Genomic DNA, 19,624 nt, shown 5'->3' on the forward strand with positions numbered 1-19,624 from the left:
TCCTCAAGCTGTTTAAAAATGACTATTGGCTGTAAACAAATCATATTATGGAGCGTCTATTAATTTATAAATTCGTACATGTGTGCTGTTAAGTGGGTGAGAAGATATCAGTCTTTACCGTTAAGGAGCTTAAATTCCGTAAGAATTGACGGAAACATACGAGAATGTTCGAGTCTTTCCGATAAGGAAAATAAACCTATACTCATCTGCAAAATGCTTAAAAAAGACCATTTTGTTCTTCACCTAGAAAACTGAAATTAGTATGAAACAATAGCTAAATGAATATAGATTACTAAGTCGTTTGCTTTGTTAAACAGAAGAAATTTCAGCAAATTATCCATATTTTACTATGTTTCTAATTGTAGATAGACAGAAATAAAGTATACGCAAAAACACCATTTTCTATTAAATTCATTTTAAACATAAAATATCCATAAGAAAGGCAATGCATTGAATATTATCACATCGTTTGCAAAGCTAAAATACCTATAATACTTTTTCCATGAATTTAAATTAAGTAAAGGGCTCCTTCTTTGCGCTTTATAAAATATTTTCACCCGTGTGAAAAATCGATGGGTCTAATTTTCCCATATGCATAGTGTATGAAATTGATAACAAGCGTAATATTCAACATTTTCTAAAACTAAAACACGCCTACTGTAACATTTCTGTATATAATGATTATTAGAAATGTAAAAGGCAAAATTGTTCCGTGGGAGCACATAGCTCATTGGAGACACAACTTCTCATACAGCATAAATTCAGATCATTTTTCTTTTTATTAAATGTAGAGATAGACCCTAAAATGTTTAATGGTAGTTATACATTAAATAAAGTCTAGAATTTTATTTCCAAGTCCTTCAAACAACCAAAAATAATTTCACAAATGTGAAGTTTATGATAGTTTTGTTAACATCAATAACAGAAGTTTTCATATTTAATTTAAAGTTGTGATCCACAAAGAATGACAACTCTTGTCTTGGGCTAGTACTTATAAGCAGAGACAGCTATTAGTTTACTTCCTTTGCAATTACACAATTGAGTGGTAAAGACATAATATCTACTTTTTTGCACAATAAAAAACATTTAGGATTTATTCATATGTGTTTGAATTACCCCTCAAACATGGTTCCTATGATTTTGTCAACTTACTCTTGGTAAAAAGTTACATTTTAACAAGCCAATTATAAAACTTTAAAGTTTGGGTACATTGGGACGGAAAATATGATATCGTTCTTATGTAGAGAAACACACATTTTTATATTTCTTTCTAAAAGTTGCCAATAAATTTTATATGAAAGTAAAGCATTACATCAAATTTATATAATTTTATAGTCTGTTAAATTTTTACAAAATGAAATTCCCCTTTAATTTTCACCTACGCTAACCAAAGACCAGACAGTTCATGTTTTGTTTTCTTTGTGCACCCTGAAGGACTATCTACGAATGCAGTAAATGCCAGAAGTATTTCAATATTCTAGGATGAAAAAATTATGATGAAAAGAAAAAATAATTTCGTTCGGCAAATATCATTATCCTAAGGGACATATACACTTTTAGAACCGAACGGAACGATATTTTGCAGTCTCTGAATTTTTGATTTGTTAAAGTATGTTACATTATTTACCGATAATTCAATAAATATTAGTGCACTTACTGTTAAATAAATAATACATTAACGTATGAAATAAGCGAAACAATCTCCAAACACGGGGATATTAATATTTTTTTGCGGAAAGCAACGGGGCATTTTTCTTTAGTTTTAAATATTTTATCTGTACCTGTCGTTTTTATACTGAACCATTATATAGCGCATGAGTTCTTAGGACTCTGACATTCTATCAGAAAATCTTTCTTTATAAACATAACCTCTATATATAAGATAAACATCAGATGATAAGATGAAAATTGTTAACGTCATATTACTAGGGTCACCTGAAATTGAGAACGGAGCACAGAGTGATGCAATTTAGCAAGCGTACTCAAGACAGAACACCTATACACTTGACGTTCTTCGAATCTTATACACTTAAAGAGAGTAATTAGACATTTCCAATATATACTCAGCGTCACTGAAAAGTTACCACCTAATATATACCTCTTTACAATTTAATACAATATCGACGTCATTTTTTCATGACCTGTGCGCGCTCTATTACTCATAGACCCTGTCTGATCATGTCTCTTAACCTATTTCATGACTGTCAGGTGAGAACAGCACATACGACGTGCAATTCCGTGATATTAAAGTTCGGCGTCAACCATGCCAATGGCCTGATGGCGTTGATCTCGCCTTAAACGTGGCATTCTTAGCAAGGATATTCTGGGTTTTTTAACGTATTCCTTTCAGTCTCTCGACTAACTTTCAAGTGCGATGAATGATTTGCGATAGAAAATTCGTACATGTCGACATTGCTGGAAAAAGTCATTTTGCACGTGCAGCACGTGCCTTAAATGGAGTTAATCGATTTTGACAAATCTTTACACCAGTGACGCCTCAGCTGCGTCAAAAATGCAGTCGTGTTATGCATTGGAAACACAGTCCAATGCGATTTTTAAAATATAAGGACCATTAGGGTGGTAACTTTTCAGTGACGCTGAGTATATAATCAAGCTAACAAACCCGTACTCATAAATTACTTATGTATACGTTTTCTTTCTTTAAAACAATCCTTAGATTGAAGTTAATGGTTATAAAAAGTAGGAGGGAGCCGGCTACTCATTCAGTAATCAGTCGGACATTACTTATTTTCTACTTCAACATTCGTTTATTTCGAAAATACTGCATGATTTCTTTTCTCCAGACAAAAAATATGCTTGCATAGATTGATTCCTTTGTATGAAAGATAAACTCTCGAGGTTAATTAGATAGTCTGTATCATCAATTCAAAAACATCGAATGGAAGATATTTGCTAATGTGGCCCTTTATGCACCCCTGTCCCAAATTTTATGCAAATTTCAATAAATTGCTGATTGTTTGCAGAATAATATACGTATGTTATATGTTTTTAATTTTCATGTAAACTACTCTTTATTTCTATGATTTGGTGTTGTTTCATTCTTTCTAAAATATAAACCTACTTGATAAGTATGACTTAACTATAGATAGATTTATACTGGGTGCGTTCCATAGCAAAGGAAATTAAATTTAGCGCAGGAGTACTCTACCAACGATAAAAAGGACATGACCAAACAATAAAAACTAAGCTAGAGTTATATCATATTCTAATCTATTCGATCAATATATGTAAGTATCATAACAGACACAACCGCCTCGGTAGCCTAATGGTAGAGCGTCCGCTTCGTGGGTTCGATCCCCTGCCGCGTCATACCAAAGACGTAAAAATGGTACTAGTTGCTTCCACGCTTGGCGCTCAGCATAAAGAGGATAGTACTAGGAGTGGTCAGCCCGGTGTGAGTATAATGTGACTGGGTTGGGTATCATGCCACGTGTCTATGGCGTGATTTTCCAGTGAGGCAGCACTATAAAGTTGGGCATTGTGCTCACTGCAACATGTAGACATCGTCGTTTATATGACTGAAAAATTTTTGAAAAAGACGTTAAACCCGAACACACACAATAATAATATGTAAACTTTGCTTATTCGCACCTTTGTTCAAAATGAGATACAAACTTATGTGCATTAGGGATTCGTAATGAACAAGCAATAAATTGTTTTTCAGCATCTTTCGTCTTGACAAAGTTAGGTTGTAGAAAAATGAGAAAATGTTTTTTTCCATCAATTTAGAATGCTTCTGTTTGATAGAGCTTAACTCCTGTTGCAGTTAGCAGTTAGCTAACGTGATAATATCATAAAAAGTTAAAAATGGAAATTTTGTTTAACGTCAAGAAGATGATTATCATCTTATTTGTCTTTTTTTCTGTTGATTCTTTGACTCTAAAAGTTTTTTTAACAAAAGGATGGTGACCGCAGCGGATAAAAACAGAAAGGAGATAGGTAGCGGGCTGGTTTATTCTACACTCTCATTCTTTATCTGTTGTTGCACAATAATCCTTTTAGCGGAGTTCAAATTTATCTTAAGCATTCTGTTAATTGAAGGTAAAATATTTCCGAGCACGGTACATTTTCGATCATATTCAGAATATGGAATTGATCCAGAATTTAAACGTTAGAGATAGGTAAGGTATCTAATTGTAGTTCCAGTCTGGATCTGATCACGATATTTATTTCTCTGTGAACATCGTTTAAAAAGGAAATGTCCATCAAAGTTCGAAATTCTTATAGATTTTATGACAATTTTAGATATCTTGTGATATGTTTATTTTTGATTTACAAAACAGAGCTCTCTCCGACACGTGAACTATTAATAAGAGTACTTATTACAGCATCGATTACTGAATGGGTAAAAAAAGTAAGTCTCATAAAAGACATCCTTTATACTTCATTAACTTTTATGATCCGATTTAGTTTGGTTACAACCTCGAAATTAAAATCAAGTCAAATATCATGATCTTGATCGATATGGTGGCCTATATTTTATCATGTCAGTTGCAAAATAGTTCCATAGTAATTTTCCGTATATTACTTAAAGCAGTAAATGTTATGACAAAGATCCGTGTCCCATAAGAATTTATGATAGATGTAATTTAAGTAAGAGAAAAATATTTGCAAAAGCTATTTGACGGAGTCATATCTCGACCATAGCATGGTTAAACTGATTTGAATAAAACATGGTAGAAATATTAACTGCCTTAGAGCAGCAATGCGGCCCTGCAAGTTTCATTCGGGTTAATAAAGAAATTTATGTATGACCATTTGCAATTATTTTATAATATCATTTAGTGCATGTGTACCTGTCTTGTTATTCTTCGATGATTGGTCCGTCCGAATCAGATTTAAGAATTCAAACAAAAGTTGGCAGAAATGTTAACTGTTATAAAGAAACTCCATTTTTATTGCCTATGGAAGACAACATTTATGACCGTCTGTCTTCTATCCATTTTATGTCCGTCCGAAGTCATATCTTAGACATAATTTTAAGGATTCAAAGATACATCAAAATTGTAAAATGGGAATGTGGTCCTTCAAGATTCAGTAAAGTTGCTTCAGGAATACATGAGTTATGACCCTTAGTACTTAACAAATGTTTACTATAAAGTCATTTCTTTGCAAATTTTATGTCATTTTCATATCCTTTTTCTACACAATATGCTGACCAAGCTTAGTACATATATAGCTTTTTCAAAAATATTGTTTGTGTGTAAGCTTTGATAACTTGAATCATGGTCAAGGGTGTTTTTAATAAATATAGAAAATTGTGTCTGCAAGGAATGGGTATTACGTTCAAACTTAAAATTCAGGAATCTTGCATGAAGAAGATGGTTTTAGGTGTATCTTGGGTTGCTTATGTCAATGTCAAGAACATTGTTACTAAAAATAAAGACGTGGTGAACTCATGATAACTTCAGTTAGGAGTAAGGTAAGCAGACCCAACCTGAAAATTGTTCCGTAAAAAAATGGATATCAAAATGACATAAAATTTGAAAAGAAATGGCACATACATCTTTTTCACTTTAAGTAGCTTGGGTCAAAAGCATTGTTATTTTATACAGAAGAACGGTTTTCGACCAATAATTCAGAACTTAAAAGCTAGCAGAGAATGCTTCGTCAAGGTTAAAGCAACTTTTCCCATTTGTGGGAATACCAATTCACTAAATAATATTGCTGTAATTTGACTTTTAAACCAATTCCCATATAAAACATATTGCATTAAATAAATAAATAAAAAAAAAACAACAAACAAACAAACACAAAAAAGCTTATCTATTAAAGGTGATAACACAGATTCTATAAAAACAGAATTATTCAATGCTTTACTCTCCATTTGACGTCTTATCTTTTTCGTGAATAATGGGCTCAAAGGACTATTTGTTGCAAGACTTCGTGGAAATTTGTCTGCATCAAAACAGTAACTAAGTCTATAGGGATTTTTGTTTCTATACGGTATGACATGCAACGCATTTATTCACTGAAGCGCATATGCTTTAATTGATTTTAAATTAACCTCAGTGGAATAAAGAAAGCATATCATTAAATGGAATCTTACTGACCTTTGATATTTGAAAACATTTACGCACAAATTTATTGTCATAATATTCCGTAAGGTACACTAAAGTTTAAGCTTGTGAAAATATATTATTCTTCAACACATCAACAAACTTTTGAAGACAGATAAGCGGTAATATTTGTGAATACGTCTGTGAGCACTACAAATTGCCTTATGGGGAAATAATAAGTTTACTACCTCGATCAAATACCAGATTACCAGACGATTCATTGATGTTGACTTTATCACGAATAACGAATAAAAAGGTAATTAAGACTAGACTTATTCCAATACAGTTGTGGATATAGAGTAGTGAAGTGCAAAGCATATTATATATTTTGTTCCTCAGCTACAAACATTTGGAGCATTAAAGAAGCTTTCGTAAAGTCATTTCTAATAGTAGTAAAACAAACAAAACATGCAAACAAAAGAAAAAAGAAAGCAACAAAAACAAAACAACAAATCTAGACTTTTGGCATTTTTGTTGAACATTTGTGTGAATTCAGAAATACTCTAGATTGAACTCCGACTGCGAAACGTAAAGTGGATTCTAGGATTCTAAAATACTTAATTGACATGGATGCAGACAAAGAGAAAGACAGTGGCAATTTACGGGAACTGCTTTCGGATATAGCAAAGACAAGTACTCTTCATGGAATATCTAAAGTAATCACTTCTCGGCAACTAATTGTCAAACTTTTTTGGCTATTTTTACTTTTTGGTAAGTTTACTAATGTTTGCCTATTCTAACAATAAGTATACATACTACACATTTTGCTTATTTATAACGTTAACACATTTCACTTACTAACATTTTGGGATATAGCTCTTTGAGAACTCGTACCCCTGAGTATCTTTTAATTAGGGGTTTTCAAATAATTCATTTGTTTACTGTATTGCTGGAGATAACCGAATCCATCTTTTTGTGTAAATAGTATATTACATTTCCTGCTAGACAACAAAGGTATTTCATGTACTTCTATAAAAAGAAAACTTTGCCTCAAGATACCTATACCAGCATTTATTATCTTATCTTATACAGAATTGTGATGCTTCTGTTGTCCTCGTTTAACGAAGTACGTTTACGAGTTTACTGATATATGTATATATATATAAATGTATAGTCAAGACCAACAGTGTCTTGATTATACTTTTCGACCTATCTGTACGCGTTTACCCGATTATAGCACCGTTATGGTCTATTTTGTTTACATTACTTCACTTACTATCTTGCTTACATCTATCTGCACGAATAATGCACCGTTATACCGGTATTGTCTGCATTTCACGATCAATCTGAAAGAGTTTATCTCAATACAGCAACGTGAGGTTCCTATTGTCTTCATTTGAAGACCTATCCATCTAGATGATTTGAATAAAATTTGAATAAAACATCTTGATATTTCAATTACCTTCATTTTAATCACCTATCTTCTTACTCTTATCAAGTACTCTGATGCCTATATCACATTAATTTTAACAACTTTCATTGTTTGTATAAATATGTAGTATATATAGGCATCTATAAATTTACATTATACATGTATTCTTTCATGCTTCTTTAACTTTCAGGAGGTATGTCAGTTCTCATGATACAGCTGCTTGGTCTTGTCCATGAATACAATTCTTACCCAACAAAAACATCAGTAACCCTTGAATATAACCACCTTGAATTTCCTGCACTCACATTTTGCAACATGAATCCTATGAAGCAGAGTAACATAGATTACTTTACTAATATCAGCTACGTAAATACAATGACTGGACAGGCGATTAGGTCTGAGGTACTTGCAAACATACCAGAAATAAGTTTAGATGAGATAGCAGCAAAAGAGTACAATGATACAAGAGACAGATTTGATAACTGGACAACAAGATTTTTAACGGAATTTGGTAAACTAACAGACGAGGAAAGAATAGCTGTTGGCCACCAAAAAGAAGAATTTATTCACAGTGCTACATTCTCGGGTAAAATATAAATTCATATACTTTCATCATCATCAACGACAACTTCATCATCAATAGCAGCTATAGCTGCATTTCAAGTATCAATTTGCCAAACAATTCGTTTAAAACTTTTTCATCAATGCACATCGACATTGAAAAAATATGTTATGGACTGCAAATATTAAATGAGTAAAAATCCTGGCTCGATAACAAGTCTTAAGTAAACTAGAAATGCAGTTTGAAACATATCTTTTTACCATTGTTTGATCCATCGAACCGCTGTTGATTGTCTGAATTTGTAATTAGAGATTGATGAAAATAAGATTCTTCGTTTGAGAAAATTGAATATTGAACAGAAACCTATAAAATGATGCCGAAAGGATTGATGAATTTTTTATGCGTAAGGAGTTGATTTGGTTCCATTGACAAATAGGCCTAGTTATTTGAGTGTTTAATTCGTATGATGAACATTGAAAAATTTCGGTAGTTTTATACGGTCCAACGAAGGCTTAATTGTCAATTTTATTGTTGTTGATATATGTCTAAAAATATTGTAATCAAAGTGATACCTTTACTAACGGATCATTTGACCTGTCGCCGAAATATAAGTGTGATAATTTGATAAAACAAATAATATAATGTTATTAATCAAGCAATTTCATATTGGCCTTGTTATTTGTCCAAGGGTTGTCGTATTGGCCCGAGGCCGTAGGCCGAGGGCCAATACGACTGCCCGAGGACAAATAACTAGGCCAATATGAAATCGCTTGATTAATGATAATATTATTATTCAACTTTCGACTGTTAGGCGGTAACAGTACAAAAACTCAGTGAGTTACCTTATGGCAGCTATGCGCGTTCAGGTGAAAAATCTTGACAAGTTGTTTACACTTATTATAGAAATCATAATCATTTTAGCCGGTAAAACAGAATGAGTTGTATCATGTATGTGGGTACTTGAGAATAATTTTGAAAGATATTTTTGATGTGACATAATCAAGAGTAACTAGAACTTACCTTATTTTTTGAATTCCTATTTATTTTCTTTAGTGAGTTATCTTATCATTTGAACTGTGATAAAACTGCTTTAAAAGTCATTCATTTCCTTTTAGGCTGCAGGCAACGAGACACAAAATTGTACACATATGTGTTGATCAAGATAATACAACCAACCAAGCACACATTATACACTCCCATGCCTCGTTTAATTCTTATTTGAAATTGTTTGCAGTTCACAACTGACACTCTTGTTCGCCAATTTATTCATCCATTTTCCAGCATTTGAATCGCTATTTATCATTGCACAAATAGTCCACACTATCAAAATGTCTGTTAAAGATAAGTCTCATCCTTTTAATTACTCTGAGTTTCCGTGTTTTCTCATTATTTTCATTGACAACTGCCAGAATTTCTGACAGGAAACACTTGCATTTTACACAGTACCGAATAAGCGAAGTATCGTTGTAATCTATGAAGACGTACACCCCGCTCAGTTATACTTGGTTATTACATGAACATGTTAGACGATTTTTTGTCAAAATGTGAAAGAAAAAATGTTATCTATAACTCTGATGCAAAACAAAATGGCGTCATTTAAAAATCTAACGGAAGTGACTTCTCCATATTGGCCCTCTCTTTTGAACCAATCAAAATGCTTGAATTCCGTATTGGCCCTGTTTTTCTCGTATTGGCCCTGTTTTTCTGATATTGGCTCAGTTATGTTTTGTATTAGCTCTGTCTGTTTCATATGATGTTTGCAATTGGTCTAATACAGTGTGTAATATTGTAAAGTTGAATAATAATAGCCTATATGCTGGGGAATTATCGAGCAATATGTTACTCTGTTATCGAAGTAAGCCTACAGAAAAAAAAACACTTTGTCAGTGATGTAAAGGAGATTCATTAATAAATACGAAAGTTTCCTAGCTGTCATTGTTGTGACAATAAACAAATATTCTGACGACATTGGTTTTGATTTATTTTTTAAATTGTGGATTTCCTTTGACCGAAAAAAGATGCATTATTGATACCTGACAGGTAACATATAAAATGTGCAAATAAGTGTGTCATGGAATCTCCTGGTGGGGGCATGAGTTTGGAACACGTCGATCGTTAAGACTGAGGTTAGATGCACCATAAATACACCATAAACCTGTTCATGCTCGGCAGTTATAATTATTACCCAAGCTGTTCTGAAGCGATGCCTAATTTGTCATTATTTTTCATCACAGCATTAACTAAATTCTCGATAATTCATTTATTGAAATGAGAAATACTTGAATGAAATGCACAATTAAAAAAATGTTTTGTAGTTTGAAAAACTCATAAATCAGTTGATCAGCTTCTTATTATTTGCTTCTGATTCTAAATAAAGAAGTAAGTATCTTTAAACAATATGCCGCTATAAAACTCATTTATATAAAAAAATATTAACATTACATATATCAAACATAGATACCTTGATAGCAATATCTCACTGACACCTGTTCCTGTAAATTTTCAGGCTACCGGATACCAATAGATAGATTTCAGACAATTCAGTCACATGTTTATGGAAACTGCTTTACGTTGGATCACGACGATATTGTAGCTCGACGAAGCGGCCGGAAGAACAGCTTATACATAGTTCTCAATCTGGAAACAAAGGAGTATCTTGAATATTATACATCTTCTTACGGTGTCCGAATGGTGATACATGAAAAAGGTACCAATCCACTTCCAGAACAAGAAGGCGTTACACTTAACCCTATGACAGAAGCCCATGTTGGCTTAGGCATGCACACAATCACTAGGCTAGGAGGGAAATACGGCGAATGTACAGACGGGCGTGAATTCCTTGAAAAATTTAAAATGAATTACACTATTCCTTTGTGTTATTTCTTTTGTGAATTAGAACAGACAAGACTTGCATGCAGGTGCATCCTGAGCTCTTCCCTTGTTATGAATGAAACATCAAAAGAACGCATTTGTGATTTCGAAAACGATGAGCAATGCATTGAAAATGTAGCTCAAAAGATTCGTAAAAAAGAGATTAAATGCGGTTGTGTAAGTCCTTGCATGCAAACGGTTTACACATCAACGTTGTCAAGTCGTGCATGGCCTCATAAACATTATCTGAAGAATGTACTTTTAAAAGATGTTTGTAAACGAAATCCTAACAGTTTGAGACATGTCGGAGGAGCTTCCCGTCCAGCTTGCGATATGATTATAAGTCAACTTACAAAATCAGAACTGGAAACTATTTCCGGTAATTTTATAGCCGTTTATATCTATTTCAAAGAGTTGAACTACGAGGTGATTTCGGAGGAGGCTTTGTATAATACAGTAAGGTTTCTGTCCGATATTGGCGGTGCTTTGGGACTTTTTGTGGGAGCATCAGTGCTTACTTGTGTAGAAATTCTCGAAATTGGACTTAATATTTTGCTTTCGATTAGATGCAAAAGACAACAAAATGAAGACTAAAACATTCATAAAAACCAAGCCCTCTTGTGATATTTTTTAGGTCGAATTAACTTATGATCCTAGTACTTCGAATAACAAGAGAAAGGACATCGCTTCTCTTCTCTTATTCCAAGAAATACTGATGTACACACAAAAATATTTGAACTACCAAACGGCACAAAAAAGTGTTAATTAACAAACGTGGCTTGTTGTAATAATTCATATGCGTTTCTAATATTCATTTGAACGTATATTTGTATGCACTTAAAACTAATGCAAATTGTTATTATTAAGATTAAATGGACAGTGTTTGACGAATTTCAATTATGCATTTCGATGAATATTCAACTGGAGAACATTATAGCTTTATTTTTCACTTCTCTCAAATAAAACATAAGAAAGCATATTGTAGATGCTGTATCAGTAGCATATTAAATACCTTTACATTTTAGCATGACATCGCATGTTTCACTTCTGCATTTTCTTGTTATATGTATATTTACTTTCAAAATTTTATGAAGACAAGTAAATTTCAAATATAACAAGAGGAATTTCGGACATGGCCATTCCCACGCCAAAGCAATTATTTCATATTAAAGGTAACGAACAAATGGAAACTTTCAGAAGTAAAGATTCGTATACATACTCGTTAGAGAAGAAACATGTGTTCTAAAGAGCTATTGTGGTGATCTGCCAATGTCACAGCAATACATGAAAGAAAATATCTTAAACCCAGCCCTTCCTTTCACCGACAACCAATGTAGGTTAAACAATTCTTGTTTTGAACTGTAAAATGTTCTCCTGTTAATGAAAAGTGTTTTGCATATATTTTGAATATGTTGCATTTTACGCACCTCACCATTAGCTACACCATACATTATGACGTTGCAGTAATCCAGATCTGAAATAACTAGAGACAAAGCTAAAATTTCAGTCCCTGTTTTTGTTGAATATTTTCAGATATTCTTAATTCGTAGGTAATTCAACATGGCTGTACGAGATTCGCGATTTACAAGAACTTTAAAGTTTAAGGTTTCATAACGTTATGCAGCAAAAATGAAATAAAATGAACAGTCGTCCGTCTTTGACACTTTTTGTTTTGCAAACGACGACTTCTCGTGATTTTTTGTTAATTTTATCTTTTAAAATAGTTCTGATTAGGCGCATTGAATTGCATTGCACTGAAGTGTCTCAAGAGCTCCCTTTAATCAATTTCTTCTCATAAATCTATAGATAGATGTTCACCAAACTTGGTCAAGAACGTCCTTTTGTAGGCCTTTATCAAGTTTGTTCAAAGGTTTCATTAGAAGCATCCAGAACTGAACTAGAAAAAAAATCGTTTTACTTAATATTTTTTAATGAACCACTGAATGGCTGTTCACCAAAATTGATAGAAAGAATGGTTAGATTAGCCTTTATTAAGTGTGTTCAAATGGTTTCTACTGAATGCATTTTAGGGATGACAGGGTTCTCAATAACCTCAAGGATCTGTTTAAGCTGAATGTTATTACATAAATATTGAATGAACTGTGTGATCCCAAAGGACAAGAAGATATAACAGCACTGGATCCAAGTATGGGGATACTTCGCCGCACTTCATTTAAGTAAGTAAGTCATCCAGTGACGTAATTAGTTAAATGCTAAACCAGTTATGCATAATTTATCAAATGTCTGGTAATATTATCAAAACAGAAATCAGTGAGCACAGTGATAAAAGTCAATATCGTCTAGCGTTGGTAATAATCATATTATCTATTCAAGCAAGACTGCTTCCATTGGGTTTATTTGAAAAATGATATCAATCATGTAATATCAATATTCCATATTGAGTGGTCCATTGGTTGTTTATGTTACAGGGTAAAAATCAATAATCGGAGAATGACTTGAAAAATTATTATAATACAACCATTTAAAACTGAATTTTAAGTTATGGTAAAACTTATGACGTCATCGTAACGGAATTCAATGCTATTAAGCCGTCGTAGAACAGCTTTTTGCAGATATTTTATTATGACTGTTTTATAAAATTTTACCGATTTGTGTCAGAATTTTTTAACAATTTTTGACTGAAATAATAGAGTATGGAACTTTTTGCAGTCATTCATTGTTTTCTTTGCATTGGTACAACTTGCACTGAAATAGTTGATACTGTAAACAATAAAGGAGTTTATTATCAGATGCTATTAGCTTTCCTTTTAACACTCGAAAGATTGATAAAGCAATTATCAAAATTACCAAAATATATGGATCATAACAAAAGTAAAGGTATCATAAGAAAAGAGGAGAATAATCAATATAGTAAGATTATTCCGAATTTTGGCTGTTAAAATTCAGTTTTTTTTTAAACAAAAGCAAAATAGATTAAATTGATCACGGATGATAAATAATTATACCAAATATTAACTATATCAAAAATGTAGATATTAACACTTTACAAAGCAGGCATTTAAATTTTTATACGCCGCTCCAAATTATACAGTACAGTTTCAATATATGCATTAGATGGCGCCAAGTGTTAATGAATCGTTTCATTTTACACACTGCACGAATTCATGTTGCATTAAACGTCTTCACATTGGACTGCATGGTATCAAGTTTCTATACGCCGCTCTGAATTACAAAAAGCGGCTTCAATATGCAATAGACGGCGTCAAGTTGTAATAAATAATTTCATTTCACACTGCACGTACTCATATTGCGCAAACGGCTTCACAGTGAGCTGCATGTTATCATGTTTTGTCGGATGATTTCATATAACGGTGCATCGCAACAAGTTTTTCTATGTTTCGTTTCATGTTTAAATGGGCGGCATGAAGTTTTCAAAAATGATTTCAAAATACAATGCGTTGAATGAAAATTTATTGGACGGGATGGAGTTTTAGACTAGCAGACGTTGAAATGCACTGTACTGACTGATTTGTTCATAGATAGATTGTATATTTACTAATTTTGGTGGTAAGCACCGCCCATATTTACTCCACCCCACAGATAACACGATAGATGTTTTACTAGGGAAGAGAATGAACACTTGTACAGATCAAACAAATTCAAGTATAGTGAATTGGTTTTGTTTGTTTGTTTGTTTTGGGTTTAACGCCGTTTTTTAACAGTAGTAAATTGGTAAATACCTATCCAATAACATGAAATCTCTACACAGACGTAAAACAAGGCGCAAGATTTGTAAACACTTCCTTTGTTTCGTTTACATACGTCTCCTAAAAATCAACTTTTCACGAAAATATTTATAAGGCTATGAACGAATGAAAATCTAGTAGTCTATGTATACAGTACTGGCGTTTCCGAGGATTTTGCCCATGTCGACAAAACCCATCTGACACCCACCATGCCAGATGGCTCCGGTAATGGTAACGACCACTAAGGATTCGTGCACCGATTATGGGATATTTATGTAACGTTCTATATAATCGATATATCTTGATACTTGCTCTTTGTTTCTTATAGTATAATTCCGGATTCAAAAAAGTTATTATACGAAAAATGTAATTACATTACCCTACACATAATAAAACAAAACTTTACGATGTCCATGTGGTGAGGAAGATCAGACTACAGAGCATATACTCCAGAAATGTAAAAGGCATGACCAGGAGCGAGCTGCGACTTGGCCGATAGATACCTCAATCCACCAGAAACTGTAAAGAGGCATTGAGGGTTTGCGGTAAACCACAAGTTCCATCGAGGCTACTGGTCTGACAGTGTAGGGCGAACGATGAAGAAGAGGAAGAAGAAGAAGAAACAAAACCATTAACTTTTTGGACACTAGTTGTAGATACAGATGGGAATATCCAGCTCTCGGGTAACTGTTTTGGCGGTAATATTGTAGAGCCTCGCCAAGACAGTTATACGAACCGTATATTCATTCTTCTCATCTGCATTTGCAAGCAGAGGCATATTATTGTATTCTAGGCATTTACATTCAAACATTGACTGAGGATTTAGAGTCTAACCTTCTAACGTTGGAAGGGGAGGTTTTCCTCTTTCATAAACCACCATTCTGATGCCATATGCCGAAGTAAAGCCATGCAGATATTCGTTGTTTTTTGTATTGAAAACGGTGTCCTCATTGAGTTGGAAACAAATGCCAAACACTTTAGAATTAAACATTTAAATATACTGGAACAGAGTTGTATGGATACAAATGTTGTTTCTTTGGAAACGGTTTTCTGGCTGGTTATTTTAATGATTCTGTTGCATTAAATGATTTTTTTCGTTTGTTGTTACTTAAGGAGAAAATGAATTTTCAACAAAATACATGTAAGCTCAAGACATTATTTTACTCGTGATTTAAGTTGGAAACAAAAAACAACTGATATGAATGCTAGCTTAAATATCCCAGGGAACGTGATAATATACCTGCATATTTGATACTTTCAATAAATGCGATGTCTTTTAACTCTGTAGTAGTATTATTCAAACATGTCCTAGCTTGGATTGTAAAATCTTAGCCATTGTAAAAGATATTGCCTTATGTATATATTAATTAAATTGTGTACATATGTCAATATACACTCTTTGAAAAACAGTTTTTGACAACTTTTCACATTAAATTGTTATAAAACAGCTCCATAACTTGGTGACTGTTTAACACTTTTACATTAAAACTGAATCATTTATTTACTAGATATCAATAAAAAGTAGACAAATGCAAGTATAGTGAATTGGTTAATACCTATCCAGTAACATGAAATCTCTACACAGATGTAAAACAAGGCGCAAGATTTGTAAACACTTCCTTTGTTCCGTTTACACATGTCTCCTAAAAATCAACTTCTCACGAAAAAAATTGAGGCTATGAACGAATGAAAATCTAGTCTATGTATTCTTGCATACAGCACTGGCGTTTCCGAGGATTTTGCCCATGTCGACAAAACCCATCTGACACCCACCATGCCAGATGGCTCCGGTAATGGTAATGACCACTAAGGATTCGTGCACCGATTATGGGATATTTATGTAACGTTCTATATAATCGATATATCTTGATACTTGCTCTTTGTTTCTTATAGTATAATTCCGGATTCAAAAAAGTTATCATACGAAAAATATAATTACATTACCCTACACATAATAAAACAAAACTTTACGATGACCATGTGGTGAGGAAGATCAGACTACAGAGCATATACTACAGAAATGTAAAAGGCATGACCAGGAGCGAGCTGCAACTTGGCCGATAGATACCTCAATCCACCAGAAACTGTATGGAGGCACTGAGGGTCTGCGGTAAACCAAAAGTTTCATCGAGGCTACTGGCCTGACATTGTAGGGCGAACGAAGAAGAAGAAGAAGATTAAACAAAACCATTAACGTTTTGGACACTAGTTGTAGATGCAGATGGGAATATCCAGCTCTCGCGTAACTGTTTTGGCGGTATCATTGTAGAGCCTCGCCAAGACAGTTATACGAACCGTATATTCATTCTTCTCATCTGCATTTGCAAGCAGAGACATATTCTTATATTCTAGGCATTTGCATTCAAACATTGACTGAGGATTTAGAGTCTAACCTTCTAACGTTGGAAGGGGAGGATTTCCTCTTTCATAAACCACCATTCTGATACCATATGCCGAAGTAAAGCCATGCAGATATTCGTTGTTTTTTGTATTGAAAACGGTGTCCTCAATGAGTTGGAAACAAATGCCAAACACTTTAGAATTAAACATTTAAATATGCTGGAACAGAATTGTATGGATACAAATGTTGTTTCTTTAGAAACGGTTTTCTGGCTGGTTATTTTAATGATTCTGTTGCATTAAATGATTTTTTTCGTTTGTTGTTACTTAAGGAGAAAATGAATTTTCAATAAAATACATGTAAGCTCAAGACATTATTTTACTCGTGATTTTAGTTGGAAACAAAAAACAGCTGATATGAATGCTAGCTTAGATATCCCAGGAAATGTGATAATATATTTAAAAAATCTAATATGAGTATATTTCTAATACATGTTTTGTCAATCTACTTGTCGCGACCTAGAAATGATACCGTCATTGTTTATCTACTATTTAATAAAATTTATCATTTGTGAATATAGCTTTAAAATATCTTTTGGAAGGAAAGGATAGATCTCAGTCAAACAAAACAGTAGCATCCTCAGTTTGGTTGTGATGAAAAGCGCAGCATATCCCTCAACACATAGCGCCGGCTTAACAAAATCATTAAAAATGTCTATGATCCCATATGACCAGAAATAATAACAGTACTGAGTCCAAGTTTTAATTAATATTAACACGGCAAAGATATAATACGCACACAGGGATTTCCACTGGACGTGTAATCTCATATTAAAGTATTCTTACAAGATAAGGGTTATTCGAATTTGTAGAAAGTAATTGGTCAGACGTTTTTGTCTTGTTATACCTTGTTGTAATTAAAGGCGAAAACTGTTACTGTAAAAAGGCGTGTGGGATATATGAATGTATATAAAACATGTTAAAAAGAGAATTCCTATCGTTTTTTTCCTTTCATAGAATTTTTTCAAATTCATATATATGATAGGAAAATTTTGTGCTGAAAACAATGGACAAAATAAAAAAAATGGGTCACCAGGCTTGTTTATGTGAAAAATTGTTTTGAACACAACCACTGTTGCTGAAACTGCCAGCGATTTTTCAACATTTTCATAATTTTCTGCTTTCTTATAAATACCAACTAAAATATACATCAAGACAGCACAATAAGGTTTATCATTTTTACAGATTTTATTATATACTTATTTGATATCATAGTCATATTTGTAATAATATATCCTTACAATAATGGGTACAAATGAAAAAAAAAAAAGTTTCATATCCACTTTTGTGAACTTTTTTTTCAATGAAAAATACATAAATAGTAAAGAAATTTTTTTTAAATTTGAAAAAATTGTTCCATAGAATTTTTTCCTGCTTTTCATGTGTATAAATAATTTTATTGTGAGCATAAAACTGGCTAAAAATGTATGGGTCACCCGGCTAAATTTTATGTTTAGACCGCTTGAATACAACACCTGTTCGGACAAAAATGGCGCGAACCTGACCAAACTGATTATATGTATATCTGCTAGAAGTTAAAAAAGTTTTAAAAATTCTTAATTCTTTCTATGACTGAATACTTAATAATCTGAAAGGTGATATTGTCTTATCATTACTAAGTCAATTGTCTTACATTATATGAACAACACTGTCTTTGTACTAAAATGTGATGTGAAAACACAACCACAAAAATGGCAAGATACCTGTCAGGCATGATACTTGTCAATACAATATAAACCAGTATCAACATTTGATTACTGATCAAACTTATCAAAAATGTTATTTCATTCAAGATTCCTCATATTTAACATTGTCTGTCACATGTTTCAACAAAATGTTGACTTCATTTTAATTTTCCATAGAAAGTGTCGGCTGCGCAGAAAGGTGCGTATAAAGAACTATAGGAATTCCCTTTAAGTGACGTTATGGCCTGTATATTATTTAACCCATGTCTAACGTTTAGTTGGTGAGGATAAGTATCCGGTATGCAACCGCTAATGAATAAAACTTCATTTGGCAGCAGAGTTAAGTTTAACAGTACACAGAAGACGTGTACGAAATGTGATGTTAGTATTAGTATTTCTTTTATTATTTTACAATGTAAATGGTTTAAAGAACTGTTTCAATTTAAAGTACCGAATACATGTGAGACTGTGTATTGACAACATCATTGTGCGGCATTTTAATTTGAAAACTATTGTTTAAGACAGACACATACCTACTGAATGGGTAGGTTTGATTAAGTGAGTTTAAATAAGAAGGTAAAATGAATAGAGAATTAAGTTACTGCTTTCATAAACTTCAGTTTATGAGCTGCCCTCGAAGAAAATATGAATTCATATATTTACTTTTATAAGACAGGTATCTATTTTTCTTTATTTACTTATTGTTTTAAAGGTTGCAGAGGGGTGTTATCGTAAACTAAGACGCAAAACTAGAGCTTATCCAACTCAGTCGTTCAGAAAAGGTTGAACTTAAATCCTTACGTCATATAAAAATCGTTATATGAAAGTAAAAAAAAGCTGCGAAACATTTTGAAAAAAAAAATGATATCGACAAATCGTCACTGTTAGTCGATGGTAAATTAAAAAATGAAAAAGAAGACAGATATCCATTCTTCAATGTAGATCTA

At 32.9% G+C, this 19,624-nt stretch overlaps 1 protein-coding gene across 1 annotated transcript; it reads left to right on the top strand.

Moving 5' to 3' along the window:
• The first annotated feature begins 7,640 nt into the window (after positions 1-7,640).
• LOC128546061 (degenerin mec-10-like) lies at positions 7,641-11,853 on the top strand. Its single transcript, XM_053540457.1, has 2 exons — positions 7,641-8,038; positions 10,521-11,853. The coding sequence occupies exons 1-2, from the start codon at positions 7,648-7,650 to the stop codon at positions 11,477-11,479; spliced, it is 1,350 nt and encodes a 449-aa protein (XP_053396432.1). The 5' UTR covers positions 7,641-7,647; the 3' UTR covers positions 11,480-11,853.
• The last annotated feature ends 7,771 nt before the right edge of the window (positions 11,854-19,624 follow it).

Source organism: Mercenaria mercenaria, chromosome 4 (assembly GCF_021730395.1).
Source record: "Mercenaria mercenaria strain notata chromosome 4, MADL_Memer_1, whole genome shotgun sequence".
NCBI classification, from domain to species: domain Eukaryota; kingdom Metazoa; phylum Mollusca; class Bivalvia; order Venerida; family Veneridae; genus Mercenaria; species Mercenaria mercenaria.